This window comes from Doryrhamphus excisus, chromosome 15 (genome assembly GCF_030265055.1).
Source record: "Doryrhamphus excisus isolate RoL2022-K1 chromosome 15, RoL_Dexc_1.0, whole genome shotgun sequence".
Classification (NCBI taxonomy): domain Eukaryota; kingdom Metazoa; phylum Chordata; class Actinopteri; order Syngnathiformes; family Syngnathidae; genus Doryrhamphus; species Doryrhamphus excisus.
This window is the reverse complement of record NC_080480.1, coordinates 9,122,591-9,145,713: the sequence shown is the minus strand read 5'-3', so window position 1 is coordinate 9,145,713 and position 23,123 is coordinate 9,122,591. Positions and strand designations below refer to the sequence as shown.

At 40.5% G+C, this 23,123-nt stretch overlaps 1 protein-coding gene across 4 annotated transcripts in view; it reads left to right on the top strand.

The window, feature by feature from the left end:
* Window positions 1–13,265, top strand: part of LOC131103798 (junction plakoglobin-like) — a 116,332-nt gene extending 103,067 nt beyond the window's left edge. For 3 of the 4 annotated variants that reach the window (XM_058050343.1, XM_058050342.1, XM_058050344.1), the window contains 4 exons: window positions 748–869; window positions 1,484–1,523; window positions 8,800–8,939; window positions 12,761–13,265. In XM_058050343.1, coding sequence (XP_057906326.1) covers window positions 748–869; window positions 1,484–1,523; window positions 8,800–8,936 — 299 coding nt within the window. In that variant the 3' untranslated portion in view covers window positions 8,937–8,939; window positions 12,761–13,265. Of the gene's footprint in view, window positions 1–747; window positions 870–1,483; window positions 1,524–8,799; window positions 8,940–9,554; window positions 9,619–12,760 lie in introns of all 4 variants that reach the window. The other variant, XR_009119684.1, reaches the window with a different exon arrangement.
* Window positions 13,266–23,123: the final 9,858 nt, after the last annotated feature.

The window sequence follows — 23,123 nt, the reverse complement described above, 5'->3', positions numbered from 1 at the left end:
AGATGGGAGGGTAAGGAATATGTTTAAGTCCCTTTTATTTTAATTTGGCCATCATCCACAATCTTCATGTGAGACATGAACTTGAATGTGAGTGTGAATGGTTGTTTGTCTATATGTGCCCTGTGATTGGCTGGCGACCAGTCCAGGGTGTACCCCGCCTCTCGCCTAAAGGCAGCTGGGATAGGCTCCAGCAGGCCTGCGACCCTCATGAGGATAAGCGGTAGAAAATGAATGAATGAAAACCCTTAATACAACTACAACCCAGCTCTCGTATGTATATACTCCTATTCCTATCCTTTCCCTTCTGGAAAAAAATGTTTGATGGGCTCCATGGAGGGCAAAAACGTTTAAAACAAGTGAGCAAAGGTGGATTGAGTAAAAATTCATAAAGGTTCATTCATACCTATGGACAATTTAGAGTCGCCAATTAACCTAGCATGTTTTTGGAATGTGGGATGAAACCGGAGTGCCCGGAGAAAACCCACGCATGCACAGGGAGAACATGCAAACTCCACACAGAGATGGCCGAGGGTGGGATTGAACTCCTAGCTGTGAGGTCTGCGCGCTAACCACTTGTGCACCGCTGTGCAGCCATTGTAGTTTTTAAAAAAAGTACATTTTAAATGTTTTGTCGTCTTGTTCTCTTGAAACCAGTATTGTGTATCGTCTGAGCTGAGTGTATCATGAGAATGCTACTAATTTGACATTTCGTTTGGGCTAAATGTAAACTCTGATATCTCTCCACAGCCACCTACGCTGCAGCAGTGCTATTTCGAATTTCAGAGGACAAGAGCTCAGATTACAGGAAAAGAGTGTCAGTGGAGCTTACACACTCTCTCTTCAAACACGACCCAACTGCCTGGGAAATGGTAAGAATGGTAGAATATTGCTAATACAGACATTTTAGATTCTAAAATGTAATAAACAGTAATGTGTATAGTAGTTAATATGCAGACGGAAAAACGACAGGGTCAACAAACAAAACAGATAATTTATTTTTTAAAATGACTTGGCAGCACTCTGAGGAATATGCCCTTGACTACACGGAGCCACGACCATGTCAAAGCCAACAGCTAAGCACAACTGCTGTGTTATTGTGTACGCCGCTCGTCACACATCATCACATCCCTCCCAGCCACAAAGGACATAAGAGCAAAATTGATTAGTTTTATGATGTCCCAGCTTTTTTTCTGGGAAAGTGTGGTCGTCTGTGCGAAACACTTCGCATCTGACAGTTTAACCAACCTGGGTCAATGTAACACCGGACTGACAATGGTGCTTTTAATGAATCATAAATCATTACCAACTGTTTCCCCACTGTACTTCATTTTTAAAACAATAAGTCTTCATAGTAGTCTGCAGTGCCACCTGTTTCCAACTTTCCACATTGACATTGATCATCTGTCTATTGTCTAAATCTAATTTTGGAGACTGGTAAAAATTGTGTTACATTTTGTAATGATCTTTTTGTGTTTCTCTCAAGGCCCATTCAGTTCCCCTGGAACCCACATACTTGGCTGATGGTGAGTCTGACGATTTACAACTTTGGTTTTCTACTATGATTGTGTTTTTTTTCGTGGTGCCTCACCTGAAAATGTAACAGACCTGTGTCAGGTTCACAGTTAGTAAATGTCACTTTTTATTCATTTTCCTGCTGTGTCGTGCACATGTTTTGCCAATGAAAACACAAACCATCCTAAAGCGATTCAACTGGGAGTTGATAAGCTTGCCACGCACTGTTTAGGTAGACTCAGGATATTGAATCGATCACAACTGGACTGTTCAGGTTGTCATGGAAGACATTTGCCCTCTCATCGAAGCAAGCTTCATTAGTTCATGTTATGACTAGATAGGACGGCTGTATACTGAGAAGATGGTGCAGGATCCAAAGTATTTATCTTCTAAGATACACAACAAGACTCTTGTGGTGAAAATGACATTAAGATACAATGGAGTGGAGCCAGCAGTTCTTTTTGTAGAATCACCCTCATTACCATTCCATTCAGATGTAACGGTAGTTATGGACGCACCTGAAGCCAGTGGTGGTTGTGTCGTGTTTGTTATTTGTTAAAGGTTACTGAATCTTTTGGGAAGGGAGCATTTTATATTATATTTACATTCACTGCCCTGGACATCATACACCAGATGTTTTTTCTGGGTCTGGTCTAAGTCGGTCTTTGTTATCTACCTGCCTTTGGGTGTTACCAGGATTGAAGTGTACTGGAAATGTTCATTCATTCATTCATTTTCTACCGCTTATCCTCACAAGGATGGCGGGGGTGCTGGAGCCTATCCCAGCTGTCTTCGGGCGAGAGGCGGGGGACACCCTGGACTGGTCACCAGCCAATCGCAGGGCACATATAGACAAACAACCATTCACACTCACATTCATACCTATGGACAATTTGGAGTCACCAATTAACCTAGCATGTTTTTGGAATGTGGGAGGAAACCGGAGTCCCTGGAGAAAACCCACACATGCACGGGGAGAATATGCAAACTCCACACAGCTGTGAGGTCTGCGCGCTAACCACTCGACCACTGTGCAGCCCTAGTGGAAATGTTCTGATGGTTAAAAGTATTCTTCTTCCTAACCAGCACAACACTAGCATAGGCCCCACTCCATTGTAGTTTCATGACTATTGTGTGGGTGCACCTCTACCTGGATGAAAAATACTTTGTATGCTGTACCATTCCCCACCTGTCATATCTAGTCATAAGCATGAACTGATGAAGACCCTCAGATGAGAGCAAAACATCCTCTAGTCCAGTGCTTCTCAAATAGTGGGCCAGGCCGCCCTGGGGGAGTGTGATGAACTGCCGGGGTGGGAGGGGATGGGGAGGTGAGAGACGTGTAATAATAAAATAATAATACATTTTATTTGTATAACGCTTTTCAGAATATTTAAAGACGCTTTACAGTGAAAAAAAAAATAACGTTGTGTAAAAACAGTAGAAGACACATTGAAATACAACATTCATTCAAAAGTGGGACACAGCAGTCAGGTATAGGTTAGGTTAGGCATTAAAAACGGATTTAAACAGGTGGGTTTTGAGTTGTTTTTTTAAGGTGGGAAGGTCGGGGCAAACACGGAGTGAATGGGGCAAAGAATTTCAGAGGTTGGGGGCAGCAATGGAGAAGGCTCTGTCTCCCCAGGTTCGGAGCTTGGCCCTACAGGGAAGTGCTAGGAGGTTGGAGTCTGAGGAGCGAAGGGGACGGGAGGCATTGTGTGGATGGAGCAGGTCTGTGAGGTGTGGAGGGGTCAAATTGTGGAGAGCTTTGAAGGTAATGAGAGGGACTTTGAAATTAATACATTGGGGGATGGGAAGCCAGTGAAGGTTTTTAAGGACAGGAGTAATGTGTTGATGGGAGCGGGTGGAGGTGAGGAGGCGGGCAGCGGAGTTCTGAATATATTGCGTGTCTGTTGAGGGTTTTGGATGGACCGTAGAGAACTCTGTTACAGTAGTCCATTCTTTATGTGATAAATGCGTGGATCAGGGATTCAGCGCCAGAGAACGTAAGTGTTGAACGGAGTCAGACTACGTTCTTATGATGAAAAAATGCAGTCCAGGTTAATTGTTTGACGTGGGGTTCAAATGAAAGGGTAGGGTCTAAGAGGATGCCAAGGTTGCGGATGAGAGGGGCTAGAATGAGGGTGGCGTTATCAAGTTGGAGACAGAAGTCATGGGTGGATTTTGTGATGTTTTTGGGACCAATGATGATTATATCTGTTTTGTCACTGTTGAGTTTGAGGAAGTTGTGTTACATCTAAGTTTTGATGTCGGTTAAGCAGTTGCTGAGGGTGGAGTAGATATTACAGTTGATGGAGGTGGTGGAGATGTATAGCTGTATGCCATTGGCATGGCTGAGAAAACTGAGGCCATGACGACGGGGATGAAGAAGAGAGGACTTTGTAGGACTTTCAATATTGTAGCAGACCTACTAAAATGTATGCATTTGTCGTTCTCAGCATGTAATTTGGCTCTTGAATATGCTTGTATGCTTCAGTGCTCTCCATTTTGTCGCATTTATCTGGTCTCAGTTTGAAGTTCAGTCTGTACTGTACAGACGAATAAATTGATATTATCAGTTTCTTGATAGTACTTGAATGGGGCTGGGGGGTGGGGGGCAGCATGGCAGAAAATAATTGAGAATCACTGCAGTCCAGTTTCTTGACTCAATAAATACCCTAGTAAGACACTGAACTGGATGGATGAATTTTCACAGACATGTTTAGGTAGACATGTTATATAACCCAAAGGCTGAGATAGAAAAATATGCTCTGTACTGATTCTTTAAATGACACGACAGGAAACACTTAAAGACACCATCGGAGATGGTAGTAACAATATGCAGTAACTGGGTGTCATATCAGGTTTTACCTCTATTCTGAGGCAGAATAGAGATTGATGTTGAACATTAGTGTGTTTCCACATGCCATACTACATGTCTGCGACTTGTAAATTCTGAATGATGAATAATGAAGGGAGTTATACGCTTACCAGACTGAAATGCATTTATTTGATGTAAAAACTGCTGCATAGTTTCTAGGAGATAGTTGGAGAACCTGGAAATGCAACCTGGCAATCTGTGGTCTTGTAGTAGTATCTCTTCCTGCCACACCAGCTATTCTCTCCCATCTGTCATCCCCACCCATTCAGACTCTGAAGCCTAAAATCCTTTAGTCCCCTTGGCAGTCTCCGTCAGATGCAAAAAATAATCTCTTGCTTTCAAATGGGTGCTGCAACTTCACAGTAGCTGAAAAGAGACTGAGGACGTACTCACACTAGGCCATGCCAAGGCCCATTTCACATCCAAAGCACGGCACGTTTGGCTAGTGCACATGCACTGATTCACACCCAAGCACGGCATGTCTTCTCCTCTTTCGCACAAGATAGCACAGGTGTAGAATGACTATAATGTAATCACCCCTCACATGTTATGAATAGCAAGCAATAAAAATAATAAAAATAATCCAAATGATACAAATGATACAAAAGTCAAAACTACCTGACTGTGATTGTCGCTCTTACAAGTAATTTATGACAGTTGCCACCTTGCACAATAAAAAGAACGACTCAAAATAAGACTGGAAATGATCCGCAAAGTCAGGAAAATTGTAGTAAAACACAACAGAGTAGAAGTGATTGGAGAAGCCAACAGGCCATGGGTGAGGGTAGGGGGAATTTTGCTCAAGTCCAGCACAGGACGAATGGCCGAGTGTGAGTACACCCTAGAGCAATATAGGCTCATTACACAAAAGTCCGCAGGCAGCAGGTCAAGACAACAAACACTCACAGTATAAATGAGAAATCCTACAGCCTTCACACATGCTGGGAGATTATTCTTGTCAGATACATACCACTGTATGACCAGCGACATCCTCTCACATACACACACTCACATTTGCACACAGTGCAGTAGTGAGACCTCCTGCTGTTGTCACTGTGGATTTTAATACATGGCTGCTGTTATATTTGCAGAGTGGGAAAGATGTTACACATTCGAAGGTTGGATGGTTGCATGGATTGAGATGGATTCACAGAGAAAATAAGTAACATTGATACAACAGAATTCATCTTTTTTTTACGCACAAGTGTAAAAACAAGGGCTTGCTAATTTTGCTAATGTACCAAAGTTAAACATGAATCTGTCTTAACTTTTCCAAAAAAGTGACAATGCTTCTTGGAACATACTGCATGTACAGCATACACTTATTCTTCTCTTTTCACATTGTTGCTCTCCTGACACCCTGGTATCCCTCTTTGGCTCCAAATTACATTTCACCCGAAAAAGTGGGGGAGTTGCCCTAATGGCTTGTGCACATACACATGTACGCAGTCTTAGAGAAGTTATTGACAATTAGTACCTGTGCAGGAACAGGGCAGGGTTAGATTATAATAATCATTCGGACCTGCAGTAAAATAATAATTGACTTGACATGCGCTGAATAGGCCCAGATAAATTTCACTGTTTGTATTAGTTCAGAGTTTGGCCCCCTAAATGGCTTGATCCCATTTATTTATTAAAACTCTGCCAGAAAAATCTCAAGACTCATCTCCGTGGCTGTACTGGATGCTTTTTCATAGCCCAGATCGCCCCTCCCTCACCTCTCCTAAGTAACCATAAAATCACTGTTAGGTAACACTTTATATTAAGGTGATTGTAATCAGCCTTAATAAGTAGTAATTAAAACCCACTGTTAGTATGCAAATGAGCCAATATGCAGCACAGACTTTGTGAAAACAGAGGAAGTGACCCATTAGACAACTAATAATTAACAACAATTAAAAACAAATTTTAATATAACGTTGGTTGTTAAATAGCGATGTAGGATATTTTTTTAATGTTCATTTTTTCCTCAAGAAGGATGAGGAGGAGATACGGCAAATATACCATCAAAGGTTCTCCTATTTGGAAATGTAGAGCAGGAATGCTGGTGGAAATCAAGTAAGATGTTTGCATTAGCCAGGTGTTTAATGTAACTGTTAGGAACAGATGCTATGTCCCACAAGGTGGTCGACAAGCTATTCTCAACTGATGTGGATTTTGTGTTGTTTTTCCTATATGCATACCGCTTGGTCTTAGGCACATGCACACACACACAGACACACACTCTAACACACATAATTAATTTCTTCAGCTTCATATTTTCTGTAATCACTCATTTTTTTAATTGGAAAATGTATAATGTGACCAATTATCATTGTTTCCTGGGTGGGAACTCATTAGAATCCTCAACAAACATGAAAGTAAGGCTGTTTACTGACAGCTGGAAAATAAGACGTTGTTGTCAGTTGTCAGTCATTCCCAATAATACTGTCTGGGTTATGCTTCTAGAGGCAACAATAACTACTACTTCGTATTTTATATGGTCAGACGTACAGTATCTACTGTGCTAAGAATTATTGAATACAAAAGGAAAGAAACAACATGAAAAAAAACTATTGAAAAAAAACATGCCCTTGTACTTCTTCTTAAACTGCTTCATTTTGGAATGTCACGTCAGTTCAGTCTTTAAACATTCTTGGGAGCTATCAAATTACTGTTGACATACATATTTTTTAACCGGTTGTTTGTCTATATGTGCCCTGTGATTGGCTGGCGACCAGTCCAGGGTCTATCCCGCCTCTTGCCCAAAAACAGCTGGGATAGGCTCCAGCACCCACGCGACCCTCGTGAGTGAATATTTTTTAACCATGCACCACATACACCACTCCTCATTCTTCCAGTTGATTTAGTTCAGCTCATATCGTTACAGTCCAAAATCAAATTTATTTGGCATCAATCCATCTTTTTTTGAGGTTATGACTAAATTTAAATCCCTTGTTTAATTGGCTCAAATATTCCTTGATGTTGTTTACATTGGTGTACATGGCTGTGCTGTTGAAATGAATTACTGATCATTTAAAGACTTAATGTTGCTATTGTTCCTCTGTGTAGTTGGAATGGCTATGGCTTAAGTAGTCAATGTTCGCACAATTTAAAATACTTAAGCCTAGATGCCTGGAAAGTGAAAGTTAATACGTATGTGTGAAAGTGAGAGTTTAGCTTGTGTGAGTGAGAACAATGTTTCTATTGTGTTTCCCCCCACTATTATGTGCGTGTATGTGTGTATCATAGACGGCGAGTGTGTGTATTGAATGAATGAATGAGATGGCTCTTTATTGTGGTCACTTATACAGAAGTACAAGCAAGATTTTTGAACCATTTTACATACATGTGTAATCTATCATTTTCATCAGGGGTATTTCATAACTATGAAACTAGCCAAAGTAATTCCAGAGCAACACTTACGTACGTATATCATTGAATGCACAGTCCAGTCTGATCACATCATCCATACATGTGCCTTGCTCCCATCCTTTGATCTCATCCATTCTACACTTCATTTACTCTATGAATTGTTTCTTTGCTTCACTCTATTCCTAGAGAGCAGTGCAGTGTTTTCACTGCACTCAGATTATTGATGTCATGACACAGTGCCAAGTTCTCCTTTTTCAGATCATTGCGGTTCTGACAAGCCTTTCTTTGCGCGTCTGATATCTTCATTAGCTCATTCCATAGCACTTTTTGTGTTGCCATCATCTCCATCTCTTGCTGCTGTAGTGTTTGTTTTGCCTCTCTTACATTTGTTTTGCCATATTTTTTGCCAACGTATTCATCTCCAGTGTTCCTTTGAAGTGATCGCTCTGTACCTGTGTGGCTGCAATCTCTCATACATTGGCTCCGTTGGCTCGGCGTCATCTCTTTTGACACATCTGTAAATTAATAGTAGCTCCTAAAAAGTGCCATATAACTTAATTTCTACCTTGTCCACCTTCTCACATTTTGCTGTTTCCAGGGACTCATCTGTCTCCTATTACTCTTCCTACGACATTCAAGACCGGAAGGATGTTGTTCATTATCGTTGCATGGTATTGCATTGCTAGGCAATGGCTTTGATCTTTGCTTGTTAGTAAGGGCTACCTTGGTTAGCTAACAGCAATTGTAACTTGTTTATTCATTGAATCTGTTCAAAGAGAAGGTCTCAGCAAGGCATCTTGTCTTTGTGGTTAAATTCTGTCGTCAGGAAAGCTACAAAATAGTCCAAAATTGCAGAGCTCAGGCAGTCAACATCCATGCCCTTCATCTGGAAGTTTTTTTGGGGGGCTTTTACAGTCACATTTTTTTATTTTTAAGTAAACGGCGCACCCTTCAATCAATTGGGTATGATATATATGATCCCCAATTTTTGAAGCAACCTTGGCTCTTTGGTTACTGGAAAAAAATGTGTCCTTCTCTTCCTTACTTTTTAGAGTTAGATGGCGCCTACCCTCCGTATGGCTATACTGACCTGCCTTTGGACACTCTGCCATTAGACCCGGACCTCCATGAGTCCTACATCCCTGACATGACCCATGACCCAAGGCAGGCCTACCCTGAACCCCTCTAACAGGTAACTATGATACACTCTTGGCTATTTGCTATTTCCATGTTGATTGGACGGATCATCAGTCCGTCACAGGATTCACATTCACACCTACGGACAATTCAGTTTTTAGTTAACCTAAAATACTGTGTGTTTGTGGACTGTGGGTTATAACCAGTGAGAAGCACAACACGATAAAGAAAACAAGTAACAACTGTGGTAACACAATGATGACATTTTTTCATCATGACCCTGGTTTTACTTGACCAATTTTCCCCATTCAAAGACTCGTTTTCGATCGTGTCATCGATCTCGGATGGATCCGCCAAGTAGTAGTTCAGTGTCAAGTCTGAACTTTCGATGAGAGATGAAAAGGAAGTCAGTTTGGCTGCGTCATCATGCTGTGTCACCAAGATAGGGGCGGATAGATGAACAAATATGCCTGATTCATAGTAAATAAATAATAACCTTCAGACCAACAAAGTGGAATTGGATAATTTCACAGCACACTAATGTGCCCTTAACGCAGTGGTTGGGAATCGTGCTATGGTGTCTGAACAAAACATCGACATCTTAGCTTTCTTTGTATTATATGTGTCTACTGATGCACTGTATGTCTTTAATAATGAATTATGTTTTTAGAATAAGCTGAGGGCCAAGAAATGCCACTTTGGACACCCCTGTCATTGGCTGAGGCCAAAAAAATGTAAGCCCACACATTCTTGTATGAATCTTGTTGGGGAGACATCACATGGGTTACTAGTCCCTCTATAGTTCCTATAGTCGTCCCTCACTACATCACGGTTCGAACATCGCTCCCTCACTTTAAATTCATTCATTAATAAATGACTGCTTTCTCATTGTTGACTATTGACTATTATTAGTCAAAAAATATTGAAAGACAAGTTATATATAGTATTCTCGTCATTCGGCATCAGTAATGTTACAATGATGTGACATGACATAGCATTTCCTTAACACTGCATGTCGTCAAAAAATATTTTCCTCCTATTCCATGTGGAAGTGGTACGTTTTTTTGCTTCTTACCTTGTCATTTGTTACCACTCTGTTTGTTTGTTTAGAATAAACAAATTGAATGCTAACTAGTTAGCTCGCTAGCAGGCTATGTTTACAGCGACGGTGATCCCATTGCCTGTACATTACAGTTTAGAAATGTGTCCAAGAATAGGAGAATAAATGTGATTATAGGGGTGTTATTTCATCGATACAAGGCTCTAATTATGGTAAAAATTGTATTTAGTAAGTCATGATCAAGTTTTCTATGCTGTAACTACAAAAATGTTGCATTTATTAAAGCGGTCTTGTTATGCTTTTGCCACTTTTCTGACCTATAAATGTCATATATCATGGCAGAGTTTCAGATAATGAGGTTTGTTCATTTGGAAGTGAGCGCTGAAACAAGTTTGGGATGTGTCTGAACGCTCGGTTTTAGAGAGTTTTCTCTAACACCTGCTCACTGTGACTTCACAGTGAGGCTTCATCCATCCGGTGACACCCTATATGGGTGTGCCATGGTACAAGCTGTTAGCTGTGCAAACTGAGTGGGACCAATCACAGCTGAATTAGTGTGCCTGGAGGCTGGCTGTGGGTGGAATAAATTAAAACAGACAATTTTGGAAATCCAAGGAAATACAGCTGGAATTGATGCAGATTCTGCAAGATGTAGAAAGCTTTCTGTCCTTGTTATTGTGTGCAACTCCTCTATAGGAGTCCGAAACTCAATACAAAGGGCCAGAAATTAGCATAATAGATCCCCTTTAATATCGATTCTACTATACTGAAATTCACTTATAATGGTCGGGTCTGAAATCAATTATCCACAATAAACCAAGGATTAGTGTATACAGAAAAATAAACAACTTCCTCTTCACTTATGTAATTAGTAGAGAAAAAGGGTACTCTGCCTGTAGATTGCAACTCCCCCATCTCTGTTTGATGTTCAGCTACTTTTTTTCATAGAAATTGGAGTCTTTATGTAATTTTCCTTAGAAGCCTTTTTTCCCTCTTCTATCAATGTTGAGCATTTTCCTGGCATCCAATAACTATGCATGTGAGAGGAAAGCTGCTGATGCTTTTGCCAACTAGGTACCAGGGTGCAACTTTGTGTTCATTTTGGCACAGCATTTTGCCCATTTATTTAGCTCAGATAGGATCAACACATAACACAAAAACAGCTTGTTTGTTTGCCTTGTAAAGGCATCCATGAATAACCACTCCAAGATCTCAACACCCCTCAATCATTCGGTTTAGTTACCAAAAAAACATCCAATTTCATTGATGAGTCAAAAGATAGCAATGTTTGGGTTTGCTATACATTACTGATGTAAAATAGAAATAATGTCTCCATGTAAGTTTGAATTAAAATCAGTATCGGAATAAATAGGACTGAATTAAAATTTCCTTTTGACCAGATCTAGGGTTAAAGTTGATTGGAAATTACAGCTTCTGACTCTTCATACACAGCACATTTTGTTAGACCAGCTACCAGCACGACTAGCATAGACCAGCATGCCAGAAAGATCAGCACACGTTGGGTTTTCTTGCTGGTATCCTGGTCTCCAGTTTGTAACTTGTTTACTTTTACATGGTGTACCGTTGTGTGTTCAAAACACCAAGCTCAGGCTGAAATGATGCATGTTTATTATTGTTATGACATTTTGAGTATGGGATTGTTTACTTTTCCCAGCTAACACAGCATTTTTATTAGCTCCATGTGGCAAATAGTGCTATTTACCGATCTTTGCTTGGACACATTTTTGCCACTTTTGCAATTTGTCATTATGTTAGGGGCTTTACACTATTTATTTATTAAGATTAATTGGACTGAATATGGCGTACTCTGTTGTTTTTACTGATGTATTTTATATTGATCCCATCAAACGCAAAGATGTTCATTCAACAAGTCTCATTTTGGTCCATGTCTAAAAATATACAGTATACATTTGTATGAAAAAGTTTGGGCTGATCATTTTCAGGATTTTCCTTCACTGGTTGTTGTGATCAGAAATTTCATATTCATATTTCATATAGCTGACGAACACAGTGATAGAGGAGAAGGGAAATTAAGCTTATAGGATTTACAGAAAATGTGCAATAATTATTTAAACAAAAGTAGGCAGGTGACCAAATTTGGGCACCCTTATTGTTTTATTGATTTGAATACCTTTAGCACTAATTATTGGAACATAACAGTTGTTTGGTAAGCTAATTGAACCCTTGGCCTACATACACAAGTGAAGCCAATCACGAGAAAGGGTATTTGCAAGTTCTTCTCCACTTCTTCACATCAGCTTCTCTGAAGAGTAGCACCATGGTAGCCTCAAAACTGTTAAATGGCCTGAGAGCAAAGATTGTTCAACATCATGGTCTAGGGGCAGGATACAAAAGCAGGGTCAGAGACTTCAGCTGTCAGGTTCCAATCTGACGAACATAGTGAGGAAATGGAAGAAATGGAAAAGAAATGGAAAAGCAACGCCACAGTCCTTTTTAAGGCACAGAGTGTCAGACTAAGAAAAATCTCAGATAAGCAGAGGCGAAGGATAGTCAAACCCAACCCACAGACCAATTCCAAAGATGGTTACAAATTAGTTCCGTTCCTAGACTCTGATGTAACAAGCGAAAAGTATCTACCGGTATTGGCAATGCTGAACCTGTATTTACATGGTATTTGATTGATAACAACATGTTATGATTCATTTGTCCAAGTCTTTATATTTGTGGTTGGAGTTGGATGGAATTATCAGTTGATCATACTGTGTCTGTATCAATACTGTATCAATTTCTGCAATTTTTCACAAGAGGAGCAATATTTGTTTTATTTCTTGCAGGAACATACACTGGAATCCAGTCAATGATGGGATGAACAAATCACAGAAAGAAAGGGCCGGTGGGATTTATGGAGGAAAAAAGCTACTGAAGGTCTTAATGAGGAGAATCAAAGATTTCCATCCTTTTCCGAGGTGGAAAATCTCCCATTTGGCAATCAAGAACTTTCAGAAGACAGTTTTTTGAAAGTGGTTTATTGTTGGTGTAAATAACACAACCGTTACTTTGGTATGATGTCTTACAGTGGGGTGAAAGTGTACGTCAGGCTATCTGGCACTGTTACACGGGTAACTTTTCAAAGCAATCACATTCAGAAATTATATGTTTTGGGACAAGCATTAGGTTGGATTTTCCAAATTAAAAAGCGTAAGTAAGTAATAAGTTCTTAGTGTAATCTTAGCTGAGCTCTTCACTTGTGTTCAAACATGATCTAGCATAATTCATTTTGTTTTCTGAACACCTAGCAACACATTTTAGGTTACATTTCTAAATAGAAGGTAACATGGCCATTTCTCATCTTAACTGGCATTATTGTTAGTCCAATTAGCTACTAAATGGTACCCGTGTATCCCTGCTGTCTTTTAGATGTCTCCTCTGTATAGTAACTGTGCACATGTCCCAGGGTGTCCATATGTGGTTATTGCATGGTAGTGTAATGTGTCTACATTGACAAATTGTTCAGCTTTGCATACTGAGAAACACACGAGGAAATGAGGAGAGTTACATGTGCAGTCAAACCAGGGTTTTTGTTAGTAATTTGTTCCAAAATGTCAGAAAAAACAGACATACACAAATATCTCAGAATGTTTTCCAATAGCAAACAATGTAAATCCAATTACAGACATAAAAAATATGTCTTCTTCGCCAGAATGGAACTTACCGTCGATGTAGACATCCGTACATCCTGGCTACTACTTTTCTTCAATCCAATAATGTTTCTCATCCTTATCAAAGTGCTAGCACTCACAACTTTATGTGGTTATTTAGCAGTCACACAAAAAAATAAATAAAAGAAGCACAGAAGTGAGTCGACAACACGTGGGATGCTTTGTTTGGGCACAGATTCTGCTGAATGATATGAGGGCAAAAGGACTAGTTTGTTGAGCTGACAACAACTGAGACCCAGGTGAAAACATTTTCTTTGAAAACCTAATCCTCCAAAAAGATGGACAAACGAATAGCTGGGTTTGACTGTATTTTCAGTATGTTGAAACAAACAAAAAACATTCAAACACTCATTGCCTCATTGTCCTTAGAAGGAAAATCTGGTCAGATACCCAGAAAAATATACCCTGAAACCCCTTGAACATCTTTGACTACAAAGTCTGTACCACAGTTTTTTTTAACAGCTTTCATGGGGAGGAATTGTGAATTAACACCTGTAGCAAGATTATACAGAAAAACCTTTTTGTATATCAAAAATATGACCTTTGTATTGGGGCTGTGCCAATGATAAAATGTCTTCTGTTGTCGAAACTGTATGCCACTGTCCATAGAGTGTTGGTGGGATTGAAGCTGGCTGCAGAGGACACTGTGTACTAAATATGCAGGACTGTTGAAGGCAAAACATCATACATGGTTGTAACGTTGCTACTATTATTTTTGGTTGCAAAATGCAGTGGAATCCATTTATGTTGACAACCCGTCTAACAACCCGTCTATGTAAACCAACTCATCAAGTCCTGACCCACCATCTTGCAAGCGTCTCAAGCGCTTATGGCAGTGTCGACATGGTTGACCACTTTTGTTTACATAAAATTTGAGACTCAAATGAGTCTATTCCATTTGTTTCTGTTTATCCGAGTCCAGGTCGCCGGGGCAGCTTTCTCAGTAGGGAAGCCCAGACTTCCCAGCTTCTAGCCACCTCTTCCAGTTCCACCGGAAAGGCATTCCCAGGCCAGCTATGAGACATAATCCTCCAGCGTGTCCACTACCGAATGGGCATGCCTGGAGCACCTCACCAGGGAGGTGTCCAGGACACATCTAGACTCACTTACTTGTGAACAAAACCCTTAGTTACTTGAACTTCTTCACCTGGGGCAAGACCTCATGCCCAACCTGCAGGGTTAAATCCACTCTTCTCTGACAGAATTATGGCCTCTGATTTGGAGGTGCTGAGTCTCATCCCAGAAGCTTCACATTAAACTGCAAAACATCCCAGTAAACACTGAAGGTCACACAACCTAGTGAGGCCATCAGGATCACATCGTCTGCAAATAGTAGTGACGAGATCCTAATGCCTCCACTGGTTGTGCCCAGATATCCATAAATGTCCATAGATATTATCAACAGAACCGGTGACAAATGGGAGACTTGGCAGTGGCAGAGGTTCACCGGACACAGGCTCAACTTAATGTGAATCAGTTCCTGATGCGGTTGTACGAGGACCAAATGGCAAGCAAGTAGTAGCGATACCTTTTCTAAGTCCACAAAGCAAAAGTTTACTGCTTGGCTTATCTTTCATCAGTATTGTGTAGAGCTAGTCCAGTCCTCTGTGACCAGGACAAAAACAACATTGCACCTCCTTTAGGTGAGGTTCAACTAACGCTAGTACCCTTCTCTCCAGCAACGCCAATAACGCCAGCAACGTCTTTCCCAATAGTCTTTTCCAAAAATAGTGCTCCATGGCCTCACCAAACTCTTCCCACACCTGTGTTTTTGCCTCAACCACCGCCGAAGTTATGTGTTGCTTGGCCTGCTGCATTTACAGCAGGCCAGACCTGTAAATTACATTTCAACTGGTTCAGGAGGCACACAAGCCATCCATGCTCAATAGGAGTACTTCTTCAGTATGACGGCAGCCCTAACCTCGGGTGTCCACCATCAGGTTTGAGTTTTGCTGCCACGACTGTCACTGACCAACTTGCCACAGACTTGATATTTGGACTTGATATCCTCGTCCTCCCCGGGATGAAAGAAAAAATCTACCAGAGATGAGAGTTGAAGAAACAGGAGACCCTGCCAGACGTTCCCAGCACACCCTTACTACATTTTCGGGGCTGCCAGGTTTGTCTGGCATCCTCCACCGCCATCAAATCTAATGCCAACATCAGTAGACAGCTCGGCACCTGACTTCAGCCGCATCCAGAACATGAAGACACAAGTCTTATGATACAACTACAGAGTTGACATAAACCGGTGGCCTCCGGTGTCCTGGTTCCAGATTAACTTATGGACCGTATGTTCCAAAATGGTGTTTGTTATGGACGCCTGTGGTTCACTACACTGCACAGGTTCAATACCCCCCCCCGATAGACCATATGAAGGCTGGGTGCTCTTAGCCGCTGTTTGTCACATGTACACAAATGACGGTCAGTAACCTCTCCTTAACCCGATAAGCCTGGGGTCTATTAATAAACCCACCCCTGCTTGACGCCTCTTCCCTGCACCACCTACAGAGTAGAAGAAGTCCAGCCCCATTCAGTAGTTTGGTTCCAGAGCTAGATGTCGAGTCACAAAATCTCAACCTCTCGCACAAGCTCGGCCTCCTTCCCTACCAGAGAACCGGATTTGGCTGTCGAAGACCAGGTCACCCAGATGCCTGGCCCCGACCACCACTCAACACGCAAGGCTTTTTTGAGCTGGGCCTGGCCTCACTGGTGAAGTAATAGCTATTATCGGTTTTGTTGACGTGAGCCAACCATTCTGATGCACGTCAACCTAAACAGGTTCCACTGTACCACCAAAAGCAGTAGAAATCTAAAAAAAAGCACAACTTCAAATAACTGCAATTGTTTTGAGCATTTATCACAGTTGTTGTGTACCTTAATTCAAACTGCATTAAATCTCTTATTTTCAAATAATTTTAATTTGTTTTCTTTGTCCTTGGCTCACATTTCTGCCAGCCTGGTATTTTGTTTTGACTATAAATGCAGAAGAACTCCACATCTAGGCACCAGCATCTTTTTGAGTAAACAAATGACAACATTTTCTAGGGCATAGATATGCAAAACTGCAAAACAGACACGGATTCTGAGCCAATGCTGCCTCCTGCTGGCTATTTGACTACTATACAAACTAAATATGTATATGTATATCATTTTATTTTTTGCAAGACTATGTTGTCATGCATCCTCCTGCATTCCAAAAGTTGTTTCTAGTTCCTGTAATTACAGTGGTTTTCTACATATTCACGGTTCAGCATTCATGACATCACAAATTAGTGGATATTCAGTCTTTCCACACTTTTTTTCTTTTTTTTCTCAGAAAACAGGCAGTTTTTTCAGCAGAAAAAACATCTCATTACCTTAAGTAATAATTTAGAAATGCACGATAATACAGACGCTGCATGGCAAATGAGTGGTTAGCGCACAGGCCTCACAGCTAGGAGACCCGAGTTCAATTCCACCCTCTGCCATCTCTGTGTGGAGTTTGCATGTTCTCCATGCATGTTCTCTGCATGCATGCATTTTCTCTGGATACTCCGGCAGCCTCCCACATTCCAAAAACATCGAACGTCATCAAACATTGAGGTTTCGCACTGTTCAGCGGTGAAAGCACTATACATTTGTTCTCTTTCTGTGTTCAGTATGGGTGGTGTGCAATCAGGGCCAGCAAGGCCTTCAATGCTGGCCTAACCACTACCAGAAGCACTGGCTTTTATTGACAACTTCAATTCTAGTATTTATTCCATGCAATTATATACATTTATTAGCAACTGTTGTCTGTAGTAAAGTGGTTCTTGGCTGCACTGCTTCCAGTAGTGTAGTGCCGTATGTAATCTGTCCAGGGCCTTCAGAATCAGTAGTGCTGGTCCATTTCATACACACAATTAGCAATGGGGCTGTTTTGTTTTTTTTTAACTAATCATTGACAGGCTGTCATGCACATGCCAAAGTAATCAAGTAATATGAACTGAAAATGCATGAAACATGTTCTTTATTAAAACGTAGCAGATGTTCATTGTTGCTAAAATGCTGTGAACTGTAGTTCATTTTATAGGTCAAGAAAGAACTCCATCAGCTGTTACCCTATAGCTGCTGAAGTAATTCTGTGTGTCTGGCAAATGATCCTTAGTTGCTTCCACTACAGTCGTTTGCGACGCAAAATGTTCAATCTGCGTGCGAGGCAGCTTAGCCAAATGTAATCACAATCTTTACCATGCCATTTTTCCAAAATAACATGCTTTTAAAAAGCGCTCCAGTGGCTCGCGGTGCAGTCGAGTCTTGAACAAAAATTGCCGTCATTGGCTAGAGCAAAACAGCAGTAGCGTCCTCAGAAGCCTTGTTCGTCAATGTAATGTACTCTTAACCCAGTGGTTCTCAGTTATTCAAGAGTATTCAAGAGTCAAATGCATGTTGAGTACAACAAATTCATACACATTTCCACTTCCTCCCTGACTCTCCGACAAAAACCTTGGTTTGTGTGTGGACGAGAGTCCAGCAATGTGTGTTTTTAACAAATTCGTATCCGTGTGGACATATAGCCTTAAGGCACATCAAGCCCTGGGCGAGACCCTGGAACGGAGATAAAAGGCACCACCACCTCCGGAGGTTTGTTGAGTTTCATGAATATTTTACAGTTAGTTGGCTAGCTGTGTGCCCATTATTTCCATGCTTTTCTGACTACAGCATTTTTTCTTAGCGAGGTGATCATCCATGAAAATGTTTGTTCCTTCACTTCACTCCTGCTTCAGTAGAGCAAAAGCAAATGAGTTTTTTTCACTGATGAAGAATTGATGGCCGGTTGGTCAGTGGCACTTTCTTGTGCAGAGGTTGCCTTGATGTCTTCGCAGTCCAGTTGGATAACCTTTGACTCCAGCATAGCAGCGACATGCTGCTCCGTTGATCTTGCATCCACATCAGGTTTGTTCATAAAGACTTTATTGATATATCGATTGAGGTGGCTTTGGCATCCAGTTTGGAGGCTCCCCAGTGAAGAGGAGCTGGGCTTCCCAACTTAATATGTTGCCTTTGAGTCAGCGGTTGAAGTAGAGACAACAATATGTGTTTAGATGTCACACATGTTATACATATCAAATGCAATGATGGGTGTGCTGTATTTGCAAGCATCTCTTTTCATGAACACAGACCCATGCATATATTTAATCTTACTTAATGAACTCCAAAAGGGTTTTCCAGAGAAGGCAGGGAAGGAAAAGAAAGTGAGTCAGACAAGCAGTCTTAATAAATCTTAATAAATAATGAATTCATAGGTGAAGTCTCTGTAGGTGTAATTTTCATTTCTAAGCTTTCTTGATCCGGAATAGCCGTTATGATGACAGACAGATCAAATCCAATAATCTTGTGATGTAGTCATATGACCACAAGATGGTGCACAGAAACCGACTTAAAGACCATATCTAGGCACTTTCTCACACTGAGAAAATAGGCCTCACAGAAGGCTGATTTAGGATTGGTCTTTTCATCAGACAGAAGTGTACCATATGAGGTTGTACGCAACCCCACTGTTCATAAAGGTGAGTGGGTAAAGCATTATTTAAAGCTGGAGCACCTAGTGTACATTTCTGGACATCTGAGGGCCCTAAGCAGTATTCCGTGGCTATTTTGGATTATTTTTGTCTATGGAGCACCAGGATGTTGCTCCTGTCGACCATCACAAGAAAATATGATAGATGAAAGACAATGTGCGTGTGTGTGTGTGTGAAACTCAAATATAAGATGGCATGTCTTCATTTTGCGTTGTTTATTCACGCTCTGACCTCATATCCTAACTTTGCCATGCGTGTACTTTTCCTGTGTTAGTTACATCATTAAAGTACTTGGCGGGCCAAGATGAATACCTGTTGAGTACTTAGTTAGTACTTGGTATCAAAGTCTGCCATCTGCTCTCTCTCTCTCTCTCTCTCTCTCGCATTCACTGTATAATAATCTTCAGCAAGTCATTACAGTACATGTGATTTTCTTTCTTCCTTTTTTTCTTTCAAAAAGCCAACATTTCACTCCATTCTGCTGCTGGTACGGATAACCTAATTTAGTGTATTTCCTTCTGCCACGGTACAAATGCAGTAACTGCAACACAACGACTGGGGTGCCTTTATTGGCCCAGGGTGCATTCTAAAACAAAAAAATACATTCATTCATTTTTTACCACTTAACCTCACAATGGGCGCAGGGGGTGCTGGAGCCTATCCCAGCTGTCTTCGGGGGAGAGGCGGGGTACACCCTGGACTGGTCGCCAGCCAATCACAGGAATCACTGGAATGTGGGAGGAAACCGGAGTACCCGGAGAAAACCCATGCATGCACGGGGAGAACATGCAAACTCCACACAGAGATGGCCGAGGGCGGAATTGAACTCGGATCTCCTGATATCAGTATCGTAAAATGAAAGTTGGACAATATCGGCATATCGGTTTTTGGCAAAAAAGCTAAGATCAGACAACCCAAATTTCTATTATCTCTCATGTCTTGCCTTGGTTGTTTTATTTTGGGATTAAGTTCATTATGCCATTATGTTCATTATTTTTTACCGAGCTGCCGGAAACATGCATTTGTCTTGGAGATTAATAAAGTATCTATCATCTTCATTATTAATGTTTTGTTACAGTGTTTTATGTTTTTCATATATTCCGTGTACAGTGTGAGTGATTTCGGATATTAATTTAAGTGTAATTTAGGTTTAAGATCCAATTTACACCAAAACTCGACTCAAATCACAGTCTAGAACATGGCTCAAACATAACCTGAGGACCGCCTGTTTTGCATGAATTTGGTTGAAACCATCTAAAAAAATATGAGATTGTGACCTTTTTCAAGGTCAAATTAACACAAATTATTATGCAGTTAGAAACCAAATCCCTCTTGCATGAATACGCTTACATTGAGTGCACTTTCTGCGCATTCGCCCCCGGTCTCTGTGGAGGATTAATGACGAATCCCATAACAACATTAAATTGACAAGGGAAGAAGACTAAGCCAGACAGAGGGGACAGGTTTATACCAACGAGGAGACAAAATTAATGTTGCTGAAGCTGAAAAAAGTTAATTTTAAAGTGCATGGATATAATCTATCTGTTTAATAAATGGCAGAACACATGGAAAACATCCATGAAGAACAACAACTTAACACTGCATTGCTGAACAAGAAGATCTGGATTAGATGCCCGTACATTCTTAATACATTGTGTCAAAAATAGAAATTTTTTAATGGGCGTATTAATTGCTTGTGGTTTTTCGCCATTCACTGGTAGTCTCGAAACACCCAATCTACCCTCACCACATTGCACTTTGAATTTCACGGCTGCACTCTTCAACTGAACTGTATTAATTATAAATCATTGCTGATCCATGGTTGAGTTTGACTTGGGAGTGGGCGTGCCTGAAGGTGGGCTGTGGGTGAAATAAATTAAAACAGACCGTTTTCACAGGAAGCACGAAATCCAAAGAAATACATCTGGAATAGGTGCAGATTCTGGATGATCTAGAAAGCTTTGTGTGTATCTGCTCTATAGGAGTCCATGACTCAATACAAAGGGCCGAAAAATGAGCATAATAGATCCCCTTTTAGAGGTTTCGGTTGTTTTTGTTGAATGGGCCATGACATTACCCATAAAACAAATGAAATATCTGCAAGTCATCATTATGCTTTATAAACCATAGAATACAGCCATCATAAGGACGTTTAGATAATTGCCCATACTAATAACAAGTTAGGCCTATTTCACTGTCAAATCATGCTCCTTTGTCAATCCCATCCAGCAGTTTTGAGGCAAGTTGGAAAAGAAACTTGCCCTTTATCCCGAGTTACAGGAAGAGTGGGATAAAATTGGTGTTGAAGTTCTCAGGAAATTTAGTGACACTATGCCAGAGAGATGTACTGCTGTTATTGCTGCAAAAGATGTACGTTTGTACCAAATATCTAGGTTTAAGTGGATAAAAACAGTAGACATTACTTCCCTTTGTTCACTTTGTTTTTTTCATGAACATTATGAAATGAAATCATGTTTTGGAGGGAAAAAAGGTCAATAATATCAGATCTGTCAGGCATTCTAAAATTCTGAATATGACGAGAGTGACTCTATCATCAGCTGAGGTGCACACACATAGTATATTGTTATGTTTTGTGTTATGTTCTAAATGCAGTTATTCCATCATCAAAATCTTTTTCCCTATGTTGTTTTTGTTGTTTTGTAAAAGTGAACAACTGTTCAGATCATTCTGCTTGAATTTGCTTCTCTGGAGAAAAAGCCAATTTTCTTTGGTTTTTGGTCAAAAGCAGATGATTTTGCTGAAACCACCCTATGTTCTATTGCCAATGAGTCTAAAGTTTCTTGACATAGTTTCAATGTTTACATAGTCCGAAAATTCTGTGAATATTGTAAGTGCAGCAAAAATGCCCCAAAACTCATGTAGTATGTAGTATAAAATGCAGTATGGAGCGCTCTTCTCTGTTCTCTGTTTTTTTTAATTTTTGCAAATTGTGGTTGCAGCAGAATGTTCTAGTTTTGTGTTATTTTGTAAATTAGGTAAAAGTGATCTTAAATGTTCAGTTGCCCATTCATTTGTCATTTCTTATTATTTTTACATTATTTTCTGCATGTAAAACTATATTTAGTGTCTATGAAATGTGTTATGTGTTCACTTTTTGTTGGTGTCTGGAATGGATGTAATGGGTTTTCATAATTTTCTATGGGAAAATTGACTTCAAGTCAGTTGGGGTTTGAGTCGGACCTTCTGGAAAGAATGAATGATATTAAACAAGGCAACACTTTAATGCCATTAAAATGTAACCTGTAGGGATGAGCGAGTACACCATTATCTGTATCTGTACTGTGTTTGTTCACCCAAGTAAATTGTCTGTACGTATCTGTACTCTGAACGGGCGGGGCATAAACAGTGGGCGTGTTTTAACTGGAATTGGGTGGGGTGTATTTTAAGTCTAAAATTGACATGCAATGATCAGAAGTTGCTATATTTATTATTATCCCACTATATGTGTACTGTGTATGTGTGTAAGCGACCCGCAGTGACACGAGTCAAATCCAGCTCTATTGTGAAATGCACCAAGCACGAAACAAGTTTGAAGATTGCAATGTGTATACTGCAACATATTGAGAGCGGTGTAATATTTGAGTGTTTGATGCAGCTACCGTGCAGGTGTACCTAATATGGTGGCACAAATACTTATTTTTGATAGACTTCTGATTCACCTCTCAAAGCCAGAGAGTCGGCCCACAATTTCATCAGCACTTTTCCTTCCTCTGATTTGCTGATCAGACCAAAACTCTTCAACGAGCCAAGTCATTCCCACAATGGCTGACTGAGGAGGATATTGACGTCCCTGGTGAGTAGATGTACAGGGTGATTGAAAAGTAGCTTGCAATTTATTTCTGAACTATACTTATTACAAGAAATTAACATGAAAAGAAATTGTACACAGATTTAAATCAAGCATAGATTTCATT